Source organism: Macaca nemestrina, chromosome 17, assembly GCF_043159975.1.
Source record: "Macaca nemestrina isolate mMacNem1 chromosome 17, mMacNem.hap1, whole genome shotgun sequence".
NCBI lineage: Eukaryota > Metazoa > Chordata > Mammalia > Primates > Cercopithecidae > Macaca > Macaca nemestrina.
In genome coordinates, this window is record NC_092141.1 from 78529004 (window position 1) to 78548942 (window position 19939).

A 19939-nucleotide genomic window follows, 5' to 3' on the forward strand; every position below is an offset into this window, starting at 1 on the left:
TCTCTGAAGCCCCACTCCTGAAACTATAGATCAGACTGTCAGTGTTGTTATGGAATGTGCTAACATAGTCCTCTACACAGTCCCATCATTCCCATGCACGCTACTAAGCTAAGACCTGTGACTGCTTCACCTCCCTTAACCCTAGCCTGCAAAGAAACTGTCTCTGAACTTCTTAGTGACGGTGGTCTGTCCCCTTTCATCAGTGCATTCCTGATGACCTTGGTGAAAGCTATCTGTGTTCTCTGGGCTTCCTATGGAACATGCTCATCTGGTGGACCTTCTAGACTCACATCATTTATCCATTTTAGCAAGTATATTCCCTCAGCCCCTTTATTTCTTCCTCTGTCACCTGCTAGGGAAATGCAGGCATTTCTACATTGCCAAAAGCTGACCATTGCTTTTCTCCAGGCTTCTAAGAGCCACAGTAGCAACAAGTTTTTCTCATTCTCTCCATACCTTGCTAGAACATTAAATTGTGTTAAATAAAGTGCTTCTAACTCAATGAAATCTTGCATATCCAGCTTTACTTTTTTGTCTCCTTGATCAAGCATCCTCAAATTCAAATCACAGGAGAACTTCCCTGACTCCTGCCAGTTCTTCAGGATGTAGTCTTTTAGGCATATAATTGCTTTCTGCTCCTACCAGACTCAGCATATCCCTAGCCTGGTTATGATGAAATTTTTCCCTATTTAGCAGCCTGGAAGGCAGAAGAGAAGATGTGGCAGCTCCTGAGTGGGCACTGTGTTAGTTTCCCATGGCTGCTGTAATAAATTAACACAGGCCACTTTAGGAGGCCAAGGCAGGTGGATCACAAGGTCAAGAGATTGAGACCATCCTGGCCAACATGATGAAACCGTGTCTCTACTAAAAATACAAAAATTAGCTGGGTGTGGTGGCGCATGCCTTTAGTCCCGGCTACACAGGAGGCTGAGGCAGGAGAATCGCTTGAACCTGGGAGGTGGAGGTTGCAGTGGGCCGAGATCATGTCACTGCACTCCAGCTTGTAGACAGAACGCGACTCTGTCTCAAAAATAAATAAATAAATAAATAAATTACCACAGGCTTCATGACATACAATAATACAAATATTATCTTCTAGTTCTGAAAGTTAGAAGTTCTAAATCAAGATGCTAGTCAGAGAGAAGCTGTTTCTTTGAATTTTCTAGCTCCTGGAAGCCACTTGCCTTTTCTGACTTATGGCTCCTTCCTCCACCTTCAAGTCCTGCAATGTAACATCTCCATTCTTTCTCTCTCTCTCTCTCTGACTTCTGCTTTCATTGTTGTGTCCTCCTCTCTGACACTGACCCTACTGCCTTCCTCTTACAAGAACCCTTTTTTATATTTAAATATTTTTTGATGCATTATATTTGTACATATTTATGAGGGTACATGTGAAATTTTGTTCTATGCATAGAATGGGTAATGATCAATTCAGGATATTTAGGGTATTCATCACCTAAGGGTTTATCATTTTTATGTGTTGGGTACATTTTAAGTCTTCTTCTGGCTATTTTGAAAAGTACAATACAGTTTTGTTAATTCTAGCCACCCTGCTTTTCTAGCAAAGATTGGAATGTATTCCTTCTATCTAACTGTGTTTGTACCCATTAACTAACCTCTCTTCATTCCCTCTTCTACACATACACCCTTTTCCAGTCTCTGTTATTATTCCATTCTCTACCTCTATATGATCAACTTTCTTTTTTTTTAGCTCTCACATAGGAGTTAGAATATGGAATACTTGTCTTCTGTGCCTGGCTTATTTTACTTAGCATATTAACCTAAAGTTCCACCCATCTTGCTGAAAATTATATTATTTCATCATTTTTTATTGCTATTCGATGAAATTATTATTATTTCATCCTTTTTTTATTGTATTTCGTTGTGTATATATGCCACAGTTTTTTTTTTTTTTCACCCATTCATCCATTGATGGACGGTTACATTGATTCCATATCTTTGCTATTGTGAATAGTGCTGTAACAAATATGGCAGTGTTGTAATCACTTTGATATATTGATTTCTTTTCCTTTGGATAAATACCTAACAGTGAAGCTTCTGGCTTATATGGTAATTATATTTTAATTTTTTTAAGAATCTTCATACTGTTTTCCATAGTGGCTGTATTAACTTACATTTCCACTAACAGTGTATAAGAGCTCCCTTTTCCTTTTTCTCTGTAATCTTATCAGTATCTTTTATGTTTTGTCTTTTGGTAATAGCCATTCTAACTTGGGTAAGATATCTCACTGTGGTTTTGATTTGCATTTCCCTGGTAATTAATGATGTTGAACATTTTTTCATATATGTGTTGGCTATTTGTATGTCTTCTTTTGAGAAGGGTCTATTCATGTCCTTTGCTCATTTTTAAATGGGATTCTTTTTCTTTCTTTCTTTCTTTCTTTCTTTCTTTCTTTCTTTCTTTCTTTCTTTCTTCTTTCTTTCTTCTTTCTTTTCTTTCTTTCTTTCTACTGCTGAGTTGTTTGAGTTCCTTGTATACTGTGGATATTAGTTCCCTGTTGAATGAGTAGTTTATAAATATTTTCTCCCATCCAAGAGGTTGCCTCTTCACTCTATTGACTGTTTTCTTTGCTGTATAGAAGCTGTTTAGTTTAATGTAGTTCCATTTGCCTATTTTTGTTTTCGTCGCCTATGCTTTTGTGGTCTTAGCCATTAATTCTCTGCCTAGATCAATATCCTTTTAATAGTTTTATAATTTCAAGTCTTATGTTTAAGTCTTTAGTCCATCTTGAGTTGACTTTTGTATATGGTGAGAGATAGGGGTCCAGTTTCATTCTTCTGTATATGATTATCCGGTTTTCCTATTGAAGAGGGTGTCCTTTTCCAGTGTCTGTTCTTGATGGCTTTATCAAAAGATCAGATGACTATAAATGTATGGATTCATTTCCGGATTCTGTTGCATTGGTTCAAGTATTTATTTTTATAACAATACCATGATTTTTTGGTTACTACAGTTTTGTAATATATTTTGAAGTCAGGCAGTGTAAGGCCTCCAGCTTTGTTCTTTTTGCACAGGATTGCTTTGGCTGTTCTGGCTCTTTTTTGATTCCATATGAATTTTAGGATTTTCTTTCTGTTTCTGTTAACACTAGTATTTTGAGAGGAATTTCATTGAATGTGTAGATTGTTTTAGAAAGTATGGTCACCCTAACAATATCAATTATTCCAACCCATGAGCATGGAATGTCTTTTCATTTGTTTGTGTCATCTTTGGTTTTTTCATCATTGTTTAGAACACTTTGAGCCCACCCAGATAACCCAGGATAATCTTCATACCTCAGTATTCTAATTAATTACATGTGCAAGGTCCTTTCTTCCATGTAATGTAACATATTCAAAGGTTATAGAAATTAGGACCTGACATCTTCGTGTATGTGTGGAAGGGCGGTGCGGGGCATGGGGCTATCATTTCATTTACCACTGGCGTGTGTTGTTTTGTGGGAGAGGGGCTTCTGCAGTGGGAAATGCTAGTCCTTATTAGAGGAATGGTGGGTTACCTCATGCCAGTGACTATCCATGCCCCTCCTTCCAACTAGGATACTGTCTTCTTCCTCTGCTGGGTGGTAGGTTAGCCAGTTCTATCCTCAACTCATTGCCTGTTTCTGAGGATCACTCCTGGCACCAGTTTTGTTATTCCAGGTCTTCTGGGAAGCGGATGCCAAGACTGGATTAAACATGTGGGGAAACAGCTGGAAACATCTGGGAAAATGCCATATGAAGGAAAATGGGGAGGGGGCTGGGATAGACTTGGAGAGCCTTCACAGTGAGAAGCAAGTGTGACCCTAAATGGATATCGCCCTCCATCTGAGGGAAGTTCAGTAGTGCTCCTGGGGAGTCCTAAGTCAAAGCTGGCCATCAGAGGAGAGCCTTTGTGTCCAAAGAATGGGTTAGCCTGAGTATCCCTTGATACATTCAGTCATTGGCCAGGAGCAGCCTGTGGGAGGTATACCCTTGGCACAAACCTGATGCTGGATTCCAGAGCTTGTTCTATTATCCTCCTATCTTGAAAGATCTGTGAAGAACATTCTCATGCTGCCACAGACATAATTTTGGTTTTCAAACATTAGGGTATGTACTTTCAGTCGGGTGCAGTGGCTTACATCTGTAATTCCAGCGCTTGGGGAAGCTGAGGCAGGTGGATCACTTGGGATCAGGAGTTTGAGATCAGCCTGGCCAACATGGTAAAACCCCGTCTCTACTAAAAATACAAAAAATTAGCCAGGCGTGGTGGTGGGCACCTATAGCCCCAGCTACTTGGGAGGCTGAGGCAGGAGAATGGCGTGAACCCGGGAGGCGGAGCTTACAGTGAGTGGAGATCACACCACTGCACTCCAGCCTGGACGACAGAGCGAGACTCCGTCTCAAAAAAAGAAAAATTATTAATAAATAAAAATGCAAAATTTAGTTGGGTGCATTAGTGTGCGCCTGTAATCCCAACTACTCAGGAGGCTGAGGCATGAGAAACTCATGAGCCTGGGAGGTGTTGCCCTTGCCAAGATGGCATCAGTGCACTCCAGTTTGGGCAATAGAACGAGACTCTGCCTCAACAACAACAACAAACAAACATTAGGAGATATACTTTAGACAATAAACATGTAACTATAAAATTATGACACTAGCCTCAAGAATGTAGTTTAAATGCTGTTAAAAAAAAAAAAAGTGTTGTAAACATCCTTAGGGTTAAAAGAAAGAGCACAAGCATTTAAAACAAGAAAAACATTGTGTCTGTAATGGTCCTTGAAGGATGATTGAGATTCTGATGGATTAATATTGGTTGAGGGGAGAAGGCATCCTTCATGGAGCAAATGACTGAACATAATTTTAGAAGGAGGATGATATGCATTGTGCCTGGGATCCATGAATGATACAATGGCCTGAAGCATCAGGTGTCTGCAGGGAAACAATGATTGATTAGGTGATTAGCTGGGGTCATACGATGGCGGGCAAGGATGCACAGAATGCTTAGGAATTAGTCAAGCAATAGGGAAGGAAACAATGTTCTAAGAGAAGACATAGCAAGTGCAAGAAGAGGTACGTTTGAATAAAGATGATGAAGTCTAAGGGAGAAGAGTGAGGATAGCCATATTAATCAATACTAAAGGTAGGATTATTATTAGATCTTTGGGATCTAATAATAGGATTTGTTTGGGAATTGTGAGAGCCATTATGTTAAAATAATTTAACATGGTAGCTGATTGTATTAGGGAGTAATGACCAGAGGAGAGTGGAAAGAAAGACTCCAAGCCAAAAGTTGGAGAGTGAGGGATGAAAAATGTTGTGGAATTCTGTAGATTATAATGAAGATTAAAGAAAGAGGCAGATATAAGTAAGTGGCATGAATTAGTAAAGAGTTGTCAGGATAATAATAAGTACCCTGTTTTTGTTTTCCCAGAATATGAGCCTCTATCATGGACCAACCAATAACTTCAATAAAAGTGTGATAAATGCTGTATCCCTGGCAGACGATGAGTATCTTCAAGATGGTGAGTATCTTCATCTCTGTATCACCAGGACCTGCCTTAAAAAAGGGACCATAATATAGTCTATAAGAAACTATTAAATAAATGAATGAGAAATTGATATCAGGAAAGAAAAAAAGCAATTATCAATCGGGTATGTGCTGAGGGATGAGCACTGTCAGGCACTTTTGACTACACCATTTTACTAATTTTCGAGCAATTCAGTGAGTTAGATATTATCCCCATTCAAGAAATGAAGATATTGAGGTTTTGAGGGCTTAAATAATAACCCAACTTCCCATGATTAGCAAATGGCAGAAACACAGAGCAGGATGCTGGGTTGGGCAGGGGATGACAGCAGGAATTTTCTCCATTGAAGAAGGCTTTGATATGGTTTTGAAGAAACCTGGTTTTGGTTAACACTAGGAAATTGAAGGCGTTTGTGAGAAGAAAGGTGCAATTTGGTGGTAAGACAATGAACATCCAGATGATGCAGTGAAAATGAGACTTTTCATTGAGACTGAATAGGAGCGAGTAGGGTTAGAATGGTCCAGTAATTGAACAGCAATGAGAGGTTGGAAAGATAGAGTTTCAAGAAAGGATTTGAAAACCCAGGATTTAGGAAGCGTTTATTTGACATCACTTGCAGTTTATTGAGGAACTGGGGCACAGAATAGAAAACAGTGGATCAAGTAATATCATGTATTGTTATCTACTGCTATATAATAAATCATCCCCGAAGTTAGTGGATGACAACAAGAATATGTATTTTCACACAGTTTGTGTAGATCAGGAGTCTGGGAATGACTTGACTGGATCCTCCAGCCCAGGGATTCTCACAAGGCTGCAATCAAGTTATCAGCCAAGGCTGCGGTCATCTTGAGGCGTAACTGGGGCAAGATCTACTTTCAAGCTTACTCACAATGCTGTTTGCAGAATTCAGTTCCTGCTGGGCTGTTGGACTAAGAGCCACAGTTTCTTAGTACTTAGCCTCTCCAGAGGGCAGCTCACAATAGAGTAGCTGGCTTAATCAAAATGAGAAAGTGAGAAACAGCAAGAGAGTGCCAGCAGGATAGAAGTCACAGCCTTTTATAACCTACTTTCAGAAGTAATAGGCCATCACTTTTGTTATTTAGAAGCAAGTCATTAGGTCTAGGCCACCCATGGTGAGGGGTTACACAAGGACATACCTACCAGAAGGCAAGGATCACTGGGGGCTATTTTAGAAGTAGTCTACTCCAAAGTGATTCACCAGAAACGAGTTGCTCTTTCTCAACAAAGAATTAGAGGTGAAGTTGTTGAGAGAGAGTTTAACATGAGATAAAAGGAGAATTGCTTACGAATCATGGCATTCGGATCTATAAGGAAGTAGAATGATTTATCGGACTCAGATTGACCTTTATGATTCACTTTCTTCAATGGACTTTCTGGAAAGAAGTTACCTGCCACCTTACCTGACCCTCTCTCAATTGAAGTGTTGGTTAAGGCAGAATGGCCTCACCAATCTTTCAGTGTCTCATCCTTATTTGAACATTTGATCATATAGCAGATTTGCAATCTTATAGTGTGTCAATGACTGCACCACTTTTTCCAAATCTTATCCAGTGATTCAATAATAAAGGCATTTTTTGGGATTCTGGAGCCTCAGCTAAGCTTTGAAATACACGTTCTGTGGCAGGGCAAGTTTTTTCAAGTGGCCAAAGAACAACAGAGATTGTGATAAGTTCCTAGATGGAATGATAGTCTGTTGCAGGTATTCAATAAAGAAGAATCCAATCACGTTGGTTTTTGAATTTTTGTTTAAATTTTAATGAATTAATAAATCAATTAGTTTTCAAGATGGCATCTCACTCTATTGCCCAGTCTGGAGTGCAGCGATGCAATCATAGCTCACTGTAGCCTCAAACTCCTGGGGTCAAGCAATCCTCTTACCTCAGCCTCCCAAGAAGTTGGAAGTACAGGGTGCACCACCCTGCCTGGCTAATTTTTTAAAATTTCTTTTTAGAGATGGGGTCTCACTTTGTTGGCCAGGCTGGTGTTGAGCTCCTGGCTTCAAGCAGTTCTTCCTCCTCAGACTCCCAAAGTACTAGGATCACAGATGTGAGCCACAACACCCAGCAGCTAGCCTATTGCTGGGGAGAAGGAACACCTTTTTCTTCAATCCTCGGGAAACCAGAAACTTGTTACTGTGAATGTTAAGGAAATTTCAAAGGTCTTCTACATTTTCGTGGGAGACAAACTCACCCAAAAAGCTTCCTCCTCATGAGGGTACTAAGACAACTCAAGGGTAAAAGAATATATATATATATTTTTAAACAAATAGTGTTGGACAAGTGTTATCTACATGTAAAAGAATATAGTTAGATCCCTATCTTATATCCTATGCAAAAATTAACCAAAAATAGATCAAAATCTAAGTGTAAGAGCTAAAACTGGCCGGGCGCGGTGGCTCACGCCTGTAATCCCAGCACTTTGGGAGGCCGAGGCGGGTGGATCACAAGGTCAGGAGATCGAGACCATCCTGGCTAACACTGTGAAACCCCGTCTCTACTAAAAATGCAAAAAATTAGCCGGGCGAGGCGGCGGGCGCCTGTAGTCCCAGCTACTCGGGAGGCTGAGGCAGGAGAATGGCGTGAACCCGGGAGGCGGAGCTTGCAGTGAGCCGAGATCGCGCCACTGCACTCCAGCCTGGGCGACTAAGCGAGACTCTGTCTCAGAAAAAAAAAAAAAAAAAAAAAAAAGAGCTAAAACTATACAACTCTTAGTAGAAAACAGAAGAGTACATCTTTGTGATAGTGGATTAGGCCGTGGTTTCCTAGACATAACCGAAAGCAACAAAAGGAAGAATAGATAAATTTGACTTCATCAAAATTTAAAACTTCTGTGTTACAAAGGATACCATCAGTAAAAAGACAACCCCACAGATGGGGAGAAGAGTTTTGCAAGTCATGTATATGATAAGGGACTTGTATCCAAAGCATATAAAGAACTCTTACAACTCAGGAAAAAAATAAAAATGAAAAGGCACAGAACCCAATTTAAAATCAGTCAAAGGATTAGAACAGACATTTCTCTAAAGATGACATCCAAATGGTCAATACACACATACAAGGATTCTCAACATCATTAGTCATCAGGGAAAGGAAAATGAGAACCACGAGTTAACACTTCACACTTGCTAGGATGGAAATAATAAAAGTGACAGATAAGAAGAAGCATCAGTGAGTTAATGGATAAATTGGATGCTCAGACTTTGATGGTGGGAATGTAAAATGGTACAGCTGCTTTGACAAACAGTTTGGGAGTTTGTCAAAAAGTTAAACATGGGCTGGGCGCCATGGCTCACACCTGTGATCCCAGCACTTTGGGAGGGCAAGGCAGGCAGATCACTTGAGGTCAGCAGCCTGACCAACACGGTAAAACCCCATCTCTACTAAAAATACAAAAAATTAGCCGGGCATGGTTGTGCATGCCTGTAACCCCAGCTACTCGGGAAGCTGAGACATGAGAATTGTTTGAACCCAGGAGGCGGAGGTTGAAGTGAGCCGTGATCACACCACTGCGCTCCAGCCTGGGTGACGGAGTAAGACTCCCTCTCAAAAAAAAAAAAAAAAAAATTACATTAAATTAAAAAAAAAGTTAAACCCAGATTTGCTATATGATCCTGTAGTTCCACTCCTATGTACCTAAGAGAACTAAAAATATATGTCCATACAAAATATTGTACAGAAATATTCATAGCAGCATTATGAATGTAAGAACAATCCAAATATCTATCAACTGATGAGTGGATAAATAAAAGATTTGTTCTTTTTTTTTTTTTTTTTTTTTTTTTTTGAGACGGGGTCTTGTTCTCTCACCAGGCTGGAGTGCAGTGGCACAATCTCGGCTCGCTGCAAACCTCCGCCCCGCCAGGTTCAAGCGATTCTCCTGCCTCAGCCTCCTGTGTAGCTAGGACTACAGGCACACACCACCACACCCAGTTAATTTTTGTATTTTTAGTAGAGATGTGGTTTCACCATGTTGGCCAGGATGGTCTCAATTTCTTGACCTCGTGATCTGCCTGCCTCGGCCTCCCAAAGTGCTGGGATTACAAGTGTGAGCCACCATGCCTGGTAAATGAAATATTTATAATTCATATAAACATTGGAATATTATTTGGCCATAATGAAGAATGAGGCACTGACACATGCTCCAACATGCATGGGCCTTAGAGACATGATGCTAAGGGAGAGGAACCAGAAGTAAAACACCACACATGGTATACCTGCATCTATGTAAAATATTCAGAATAGACAAATAAATAGAACATACATATAAAGTAAGTTGGCAGTGGCTGGGGCTGAAGGGAAGGGGGAAAGGAGAATGAATATTAATGACTATGGGGTTTCTTTCTGGGGTGATGAAAATATTCTACAATTAGATAGTGGTGATCTATGTATGCACAACTTTGTGAATATACTAAAAAATCACTGAATTGTACACATTAAAAGGGTAAACTTTACGGAACGTAAATTATATTTTCATAAAAGTATTATTTAAAAATAACCCTCCTTTCATCTCAGCTCTTCTGAGTCTTAAAATCTAATAAGACAAATGATAGTCTGGATTACGGTGCTAGAGCCTCTGAGCCAATGCTAACCAGTTTAACCTTTTAGTCGTTAACACTCCATTACGTGTTTCTTGTTTTTCATTTTTGTTTTTGTTTTTACTTGAGACAGGATCTTGCTCTGTTACTCAGGCTGGAGTGCAGTGTCATAATCACAGCTCACAGCAGCCTCAACCTCCTGGGCTGAAGCAATCCTCCTGTCTCAGCCTCCCAGGTAGCTGAGACCACAGGCATATGACACCATACCTCGCTAATTTTTAAACTTTTTGTAGAGATGAGGTCTCTGTTGCCCAGGCTAGTGTCAAACTCCTGAACTAAAGTAATCCTTTCACCTCGGCCTCCCAGAATGCTAGTGTTACAAGCATTAGCCACCGTGCCCAGACTCATTACGTGTTTCTTATTTATTACATCCTGTTGAATGTATCTGACTCCATCACAAAGCCCCATCTCATCAACCTAACTGGGTATCATTCAATGAATTGTACACTTCCATTCAGTATGAATATAAGGCCAGAAGAAAATCTATTTTTTGTTATTTCAGTCCTTTCAGTTTTCATTAATATTTTGTTTCTAAAGATGAATAAGGTAATGAATGTAATTAGATGAGATGTTAACACATGTCACATAAAATCTAAGACAGAGTTCAAGTTCTAACTTCCCATCCCCTGAATTCTCAATTCTGTTTTTAACACTGGAAATAATTGTTTCTTGGGCACCGGATCAGATGTATTTAATCTACTTTAAAGCATAAGATGTACAATGACAAAATTAAAAATGCCCCCAAAGAGGAAATTACAGCACATGATAGCTTATTATTATTATTTTTTTAATTTGGCAGTTTTCTGCTAAGTTCAAAGCAGCTGGGGAGAGTAGCAAGTAACAAAATGAGACAGATTTATGAAGCCCACACTTGGCAATATTTTTGTGTAAAATTAGTCAAAATCATTATACTTGTAGATGAAGAAATGAATTCCAACAAGTTTGCATATTTTTAAAGAAAAATCATATTTTGTCTAAGTGAACTGGAAGAACTGAGCAATTTATTGGATTGGTTGATCACCAGCATTGTAACTCACAATAAAATTTGAGGATGCCTGCCAAGCACTGGCTCTCAGAAGAGTAGGATAATAATACACTGATTTTCAATAAGTAGAATTCAGCCCGTATTACAGCCTATCTTCCTATCCAAAAAACTCAGGGGAAATAAGCCACTAGAAGAATTTTCCACTGAAACTTCTTTGTTTTGCTCTAATGTATTGCTAAAATTTTCTGATAACAAAGAATGAGACAGATATAAATATGCCCCATTTTAATAAAAACCCAATTACAATACATCAATTTAAAAATATAATTGAAATGGCTGATTTCAGAGCTGGGGCAGGATGGGCACAAAATGAGCCTGAAATATATTGTTATGCCATAAAATAAAAAGCACTACATCCATCTACCTATCATGACCTGTCACAAGGAAAAAAATTCAGCTCAAAGGGGCTACCACTGGGAAAATCTAGGTTGATTTGAGCATCAAATAATGGAATACAATAATAAAACATAAATCACTGGGAAAAAAGAAACTCATGGATTTACACCAAAAATAGATAAATAAGTGGGAGAGAAGGAGGGCTTTTGCAACGCTGGAGTTGAAAAATTATCATTTTCCAACCATCGTGGTATGGATTGGATCTGATAAGAATAATCAATGGATTTTTAATCCTAGAAGAAATTTTGATGGGAAACAGGACATTTGTATGGTCTCAAAGTGTCTCTCTACAGACTGCTTATCTATTGTAAGGAAGTGTGATGGTTAATACTGAGTGTCAATTTGATTGGATTGAAGGATGCAAAGTATTGATCCCAGGTGTGTCTGTGAGGGTGTTTCCAAAGGAGATTAGCATTTGAGTCAGTTGGCTGGGAAAGGCAGATCTACCCTTAATCTAGGTGGGCACCATCTAATCAGCTGCCAGTGCAGCTAGAATATAAAGCAGGCAGAAAAATGTGGGAAGACTAGGCTGGCCTAGCTTCCCAGCCTACATCTTTCTCCCATGCAGGACCCTTTCTGCCCTCAAACATTGGACTCTAAGTTCTTCAGTTTTGGGACTCAGACTGGCTCTCCTTGCTCCCCAGCTTGCAGATGGCCTACTATGGGACCTTGTGATCATGTGAGTTGATACATATATATGTGTGTGTGTGTGTGTGTGTGTATGTATATATCCTATAGTTCTGTCCCTCTAGAGAACCCTAATACAGGAAGACAAAAAAAAAAAATACAATAATTATGCAGTGGAGAATCAGATCACACCTTAACTGCACCTTGACTAGTGGTCCTAGTGACCATCACCCATGAAGGACAGGTGGCCTTGTGTCCCTCCAGGTGTCACACCCCTGGAAGGACACCACATTACCTATGCAGTATTCCATCTGAGAACACATAACTTCAATAAAATCCAAAGGAGAAACATTCTATGAAACAAAAAGAGGAATGTATTTTTCCAGAGCATCAATATCATGAAAGACTATGGAAATGTTTCAGATTATAAGAGGTCAAAAATAAAAGATAAGTGTTGATAAGGTTATAAAGAAAAGGGAACCCTGGTATACCGTTAGTGGAAATGTAAATTAATAAAACCATTATAGAAAACAATTTGGGATTTCTCAAAAAATTAAAATAGAAATGCCACATTATTCAGCAATCCTACTTCTGGGTATATAAACAAAGGGAATGAAATCAGTATGTTGAAGAGCTGTTTGCATTGCCATGTTCATTGCAACACTCTTCACAATAGCCAAGATATGGAATCAACCTGTGTTCATCAATGGATAAATAAAGAAAATATGGCATCCATACACAATGGATTACTAGTCAGCTTTAAAAAAGAGGGAAAGTCTGTCATTTGCAACAATATGGATGAACCTGGAAGTTGTTGTGTTAAGTAAAATAAACCAGGCACAGAAAGACAGATATCATAGGATCTCACTTATCTGTGGAATGTAGAAATGTAAGCTTCATAAAAGCAGAGAGTAGGATCTGATTACCGGGGGCAGGGGGAGAATGGAATTGGGGAAAAGGATATAATATTTCAGTTAGGAGAAATCAGTTCAAGAGATCTATTTTACAACATAATGATGTTAATAAAAAATTAAAATAAAAGAGGCCAAAGAGACATGATAAGTAAATACAATACTTGATCTTAAATTTTGTACTGGAGTGGTGGGTGGGGCAATGTGCTATATGACCCTGTTAGATCAAGTGAGAAAATTGGAATACAAAGTGTACAGAAAAACATTTGCCAATATTAAATTCACCAAGGTTGACAACTTTTCTTTGGTTATATAATAGAACATTCCTATTGTTAAGAAATATACACTGATACATTAATAGGTCCAAGGCCATGATGTATTTACTTTACCATCAAGTGGTTCAGACAAGAAATTAGATGTAGCTAGATAGCTACATACATTGACAAATAGTCTTAATGATAGAACAAATGGGGTAAAATGTTAAAAATAGGTGAATTTGAATAATTGTTATGTGGGGATTTTCATATTATTTTTATTTCCACAATTTGTAAATTTCAAGTTATTTCCAAATAAAAAGTTAAAAATATATCATTGATTTGGGTCATTTGTGTTTCCATTGGCAAAAGTTGGTTGCTTCTGAAGAACTCAGAGCAAATGAATCCCTGGACTTGGGAAATCCACCAGTACTTTTCAAATTATGATGACTTTGCAAATTAAAATTTGGAAGCAAGTTTGGGATTATGTTGAGAAGGAAAGGCAAAAGGCTAATTTTATTTCTGTTTAAGAGTTATTTGGTTGAAAGAAAAACAAACTCATGTTGGCCAAAAGGAAATGTATTTACAAGTAAGTAAGGGAAATTTCATGAAACCCAGCTGTGGGAAGTACTACTGGTGTCATGGGAACTACAAAGATATCAGACGTTTCTCTGCCTCTGTCTCTGTGTCTTTCTTTCCTTCCCTCTCCTATTTAGCCAGTTCTGTTCAGAACTACAGGACAACCAGGTCGAAAAATCTGGCAACTTCTTCAGCAAAAGTGGCAAAAACATTTCCAAATAAGAGCACATGAGCTGTGCAGACACCTCATGTATTTAATTTTATGCTGAAATTAGAGAAGAACTGACCTAATATTTGACTAATAACAATTTTAATCTATAATTAATAATTTATCTTAAGGCCAATATAAGATTAAAAATATTAATGTGAGCAATGATATACTTAGATTCTCCTTTTATAAAGATCACATGGGCACAGAATGGAGAATGGATTTTAGAGAAACGAGAGTGAAGTGGGATATCATTTAGATGATGTTATCATGGTCCAAGCAAAACATGGTGGCTTGGATGGGTATAAGAATAGCTGTGGAGATGGAGAGAAAAGGGTAGATAAGGAATATCTTTAGAGGTACAACTGACAAGTCTTTGTGTTGAGTTGAATGTGAATGTCTGAGGAAGAGGTTTTCAAAGATGTCTCCCAGGTTTCCGGTAGGAGTGAATGGTAGAGACATTATGGAGATTGAAAACATTAGGGGAGGAGTAATTTTGGGGGGAAAAAGTCATGAATTCAATATAGACCTTCTCTTAGTTTCAGAAACTAGTAAGATACAAATAGAGTTATCAGGTTGCTAGATATATGGGTTCAGGGCCCCAAAGAAAGAGCTGGTGTAGAGAAAGAATCTTGAAAAAGATTGATAAGTGTATGGCATTTGAAGCCACGGAAATTTATGCAATAATTCGTAAGAAAGGAAACAGCCAAACCTTGAAGAACTCTAACATATAAGAAATAGATGGGAAAGAAAGATCTCCAACAAGGGACTGAAAAAAAAATGGTTTTATATGTAGGTGGGAAATTAGTAGAGTCTAATTTTGTCAAATCCACTGGAGAAGGTGAAAAATAAGCTAGTAGTCAACTGTGTCTCCTAATAGTGGAACCAGTAAAATGGGCAGGTGTCATGCTCACCCTCTTTTTGCAAATGAAACAACGGTTGAGACTCAGAGACCTTAAACGACCCACTCCAGATCATGGAGATACTAGGTAATGAGGCTGGGATTTGGATTCGTGTGTCTCTGACTTTAAAGCCTGTGCTTTTAAGCATTGCCTCATTCATTTCATCAAAGATTGATTTCATACTTACTATGCATAACGAAGCCGGAAGATAATGTAATGAATAAGATCTATATGATTTAGAGTCTGTACTCATTAAATGCAATTTGTTGCCAATTGAACGTTGTGATTCCTGGGAATGGGTGAAAGAGGCTGTATGAGTTTTCTATTGCTGCATACCAAATTACTGCAAACTCACCACATGAAACAACTTCCAATTATCATCTCTCAGTTATATAGAGGAAAAGGGTGGATGAGAGGGCCTGACTGGGTTCTATGCTTAGAGTTTCACAAGACTGAATTCAAGGCTGGCCTAGACTCTTCCCTGGAGACCTGGGGAAGAATCTATTTCCAGGTCCATTAAGGGTGTTGGCAGAATTCAGTCCCTCACTGCTGTAGGACAGAGGACCCCATTTCCTTACTTGCTTTCAGCTTTGGGCTTGTCTCAGCTCCTAGAGGCCCCTTGCAAGCTTTTTGCCATGGACTTTCTCCCAGACCCTCTCATCAGTTAAGCTTAACTTTTCAAGGCTGGTAGCAGGATCTCTCAAATAGAATCCTCCTGAAACTTAGAATCGTTTTGACTTCTCTTTTACTATTAGCGAGCAAAATCTCTCTACTTTTAAAGGGCTTGTGTGATTAATTCAGGCTCAACTGCATAATCTCCCTCTTGCCTTGTAACCACTCATCATATTCACATGTTCTACCCACATTCAAATGGCTGGGTATTGGATTATAGAAGGGTTAGGGTCACTGAGGGTCAATCTTAGAATTCTGTCTACCACAGAGGCATAAAGCCCTTGTTGCTTCCTTCTTCCCAAGCTCTCTGTTTTCCCATTTAAAAATTTCATAGTTTGAGAGAGAAGAATGCGTATAGGTGATTAGTCCATTGATTTGACAGCAATACAATCAGTACTCTACAAAAAAAAATTGCCTAGTATCTTTTCTCTGGGAACCAGCTTTCAAAGTGGGAAAAGCTAAGATGATTCTACAGCAGAGGGGATGTGCTTCATTTCCCCAAGATACCACAGCTGGGAAGCTCCGCTGCCTTTCTGGGAAGAAGGACTGCTCTGTTCTGCATGGAAGGCCACCCACAAGGGCACACATCCATGTGAGAATCTGAAGAAACAGTGCAACGCCATCAACATGGCATCAAATTCTACCACAGCTGCTTTGTTGCCTCTCCCAGAAAGATCAAGACAGACCACTGTCCAGAGAGAGAGAGATGATTAAGGGGATAATAATGCTCTGGGTATGAGCAACACCAGGGACTTACTGCTCAAACTCTCAGTGCGTTTTCAGCTTGCAGCTTTTTGAGTTGTACCAATATGTCCTTTCTTTGGAAAAAGCAGAGAGAGAAAGAGAGAGAGAGACAGAGATATGAACAATGCATTTAAGAGGGCTGCCAGCCTCTGAGAATCTGGGGCCTGGACTCTTGGCTTTCAGCTGAAAAGCCTTCAAAAGGCCAGGGAAGCGTTAGTGAAAATGAATGGAAAGCCTCTGACAAGCATGCTATGAGCTGCGGAAATTGCAAACAGACTTGGCATGCTTGCTCAGGAACCCAACAGAATCTGAACATCACTTGGTGTTATAAGTCATGGGACAGCAGGCGCTTGTTTCACTGGAATGGGCTTTGACACTGAAAAAAAAAGAAAAAAGATCACCATCTGTCTTTTTCTTTGGGGGTGGGTAATTCAGTGCCCCAGGGAGGGACTTTGTTTTTGTGTCTGTCCTGCACCTCTTTTGTAGTACAGAAGAGTCATGCAGCAGAATCAGTAGCTGTCTTGAAGTACTGAACAATGGAGAGAAGCAGAAGTCTTTACATGAAGGGTGTTTGGATAAGAGGGCTTCAATACAGACAGTCAGGCGTGGGTTCAAACCTTTATTCTGTCATCTACAATCTGGGTGATTTTAAACATGTTGCTTTGTCTTTGTGATTCCCAATTAGCTTCCCTGTGTTCCAGTTTCTCATCAGTAAAATGGGTGGCGGGGGATGAAATAATGTCTATGAGCTATGAAAATAAACTGACATAGAGAAAGCATTCAGTAAATAGTAGAATCTCAAATGTAGATAGTATCCCATCCTACATTCAAAGAACCTGTTGGCTGCCTACGCAGCACCTGTTCCTCCTATTTTCTTCATGGCTGGCAAAGCTTGTCTTCCAGTAAATATAACGAAAAGGCAAAACCACTTGTTTTTCTAGCTTCTCCTCTTACAGTCAGGACGTGGGCCTGTTACCTGATTCTGGCCTGGATCTGCTACAACCACCTTGAAACTTTAAGGGATGACACGGTGGTCCGTAGAACAAGGAAAAATGGAAAAAAGGAAAGCTTAATGTTCCATGACATTGAAGAACTGATGAATTAATCTTGGAACTTCCTTCCTGTATTAGTCAGGATTGTCTGAGATATGCCAAAGAGCTAAGCCCTGTATCTATGGTGACTTATAAGAGCAATGTTCATTTCTTGCATACACTATATGTACAGTGTGGACTGAATAGGGAATTTGTTCCATTTTTCCTCACTCTAGAGGCCAGGTAGATAGAAAAACTGCATCTTAAACACTGTGAAGCATTGTTTCAGAGGAACAAAACCATCTCTAGAGGGTAACTCTTTATTTAATCTGCTGGGTGGACTGGCTTCTCCAAAATTCCACTTTCCACTCTTATTAGATAGTTGCTGCTGTAGCAATGCTTACTCACTCATAGGTCTGTGGGTCAGTAGCGGTCTTGGAGGGCTTACCTAGGATGGCTTACCTAGGATTGCTTACCTATGCTTGACTTCACATACTTATTGAATTCAAGTCTGCTCCCTGTAGTTCCTTATTTGGGGATCAGCTGTTACCTAGTATATGTTCTTCTCATGGCTAAGTAAAGACATGCAAACAAACCAATCCATGCACTCACATTAACATCCCTGCTGGTATTCATGGAGTTAACATTTCACTGGTCAAGTCCCGTGACCACTCCCGAAGTAAAAATGGCAGGCATAATTACGCTGTCTTCTCTCCTGGGAGGCTCTGATACTCTTGTGGAAAGTGATGTGGATATAAACTTTTTTTTTTGGTCAGCATTCAAAATCTTTTTAATAAGAGGGTAGGATCCAAGGTTAGTTTTTGTAGCCTCGGCTGGCCCGTCGGCCTCTGGCACGCTCGAACTTCCGGCCCTTGGAGCGGATGTAGGGTTTGGTGTGGCTGTGCGGGGTTCCTGGGGCCTCGGCTGGCCCGTCGGCCTCTGGCACGCTCGAACTTCCGGCCCTTGGAGCGGACGTAGGGTTTGGTGTGGCTGTGCGGGGTTCCTGGGGCCTCAGCTGGCCCGTCGGCCTCTGGCACGCTCGAACTTCCGGCCCTTGGAACGGACCTAGGGTTTGGTGTGGCTGTGCGGGTTCCTGGGGCCTTGCCGAAATGCCGGTACACCTCTCGGCCCTTGTGAGGACCGGAGAGCAGGACAGTGCCGCAGCCCTTGGGGGAGTCCAGGGCCAGCTGGTCGAAAGTGAGGATCTTGCCCCCTGCTCTGAGATGCGGCTGCGGGCCCGGCTGGTTACGCGCAGTGCACATACCTTCAGTTTGGGCACCTCTTGAACCCGCACGTCGTCCGTTACGGTCCCCACAACCACGGCCGTTTTTTTTTCCCGGCCAGGAAGCTTCATCTTCCGGATCATCCGGGAAAGGAACAGAGGCGGCCGGTTGGTGCGACTCATAAACAACCTCTTCAGCACAACCTGGTTGAATATGGAATTGGTTCTTCTGGCCAGAAACCTATACAACTTTACCAACAGCCTCAGGTAGATATCCTGGCTCTTGGGCTCCTTGCGCCGAACCTTTCGGTCCTTGTGGCGGATGGCAACTCCCATGATGGCGCCTCCTGCTCGGCCAGGTCCGGAAAGGGAGAACCAAAATCAACTGGGGAGCTTTTACAGATTTCACTTCTGGGCCTTATGCCCGAGGAGTCTGATTTAATAGGACTTGAGGTGGGGCCCGGGAATCTGTATTTGCACAACACCCTAGCAGAGCTGTTCAAAGGCAAGAATACAGTCATAGGTTCTTAGTTTCTGTTTCTGATTGGGCCAGTAAAGCCCCTTCCTCATCCCTCTTTTCCACTTATCACCAGAGACAGGAACTAAAAACCATGGCTTCAGGCTGCTAAAAGCCTAAAACAAAACAAAACAGAACAACGACAACAACAATAACAACAAAATAAGGCAAGCTGGCCAAAAGCCTAAAACAAAACAAAACAGAACAACGACAACAACAATAACAACAAAATAAGGCAAGCTGGACAAGCTTGCAGAGATTTCCAGTTAAATCAGTAATATATAAAATAATAATTTCATTTTACAGAAGAGAAAAATGACGTCCAAAAACGTTAAGTGACTTAGCAGACATGTGACAAAAATGAGAAATGGATCCAGGTTTGATTTACATTCATTTTTAATAAATATATTATTTTTGTTACAAAGATAATACATCTTTATGCTAAAAAATTGAAATAGTACATCGAAATGCAGGGTGAAAAGTAACTTTCTCCCTTCATCTCTCAGCCTCCAATTTTTACCCAAAGAACTAATCACAAATTGTATTTTTTATCTTTTCAGACATTTTATATACAAAGGTAAAAAATGCACAGGCAGATGTAAATCATTTTTTACATAAATGAGATTATAGTGTGCCTAGTCTTTTTCTTTTCCTTTTCTTTTCTTTTCTTCTTTTTTTTTTTTTTTTTGGTTGAGACGGAGTC

At 40.0% G+C, this 19939-nt stretch overlaps 1 protein-coding gene and 1 long non-coding RNA gene across 2 annotated transcripts in view; one reads left to right on the forward strand and one right to left on the reverse strand.

Annotated features, from left to right (window-relative positions):
• The window catches only part of LOC139359676 (uncharacterized), a 48058-nt gene extending 42529 nt beyond the window's left edge, over window positions 1-5529 (forward strand). The window contains exon 6 of the long non-coding RNA XR_011615964.1: window positions 5414-5529. This is a non-coding gene — a long non-coding RNA (uncharacterized lncRNA). The remainder of the gene's footprint in view (window positions 1-5413) is intronic.
• LOC105469065 (large ribosomal subunit protein eL18-like) overlaps window positions 1-19055 on the reverse strand; it is a 29336-nt gene extending 10281 nt beyond the window's left edge. The window contains 3 exon segments of the mRNA XM_071083515.1: window positions 18110-18416; window positions 18598-18722; window positions 18725-19055. Coding sequence (XP_070939616.1) covers window positions 18312-18416; window positions 18598-18722; window positions 18725-19055 — 561 coding nt within the window. The 3' untranslated portion in view covers window positions 18110-18311.
• Window positions 19056-19939: the final 884 nt, after the last annotated feature.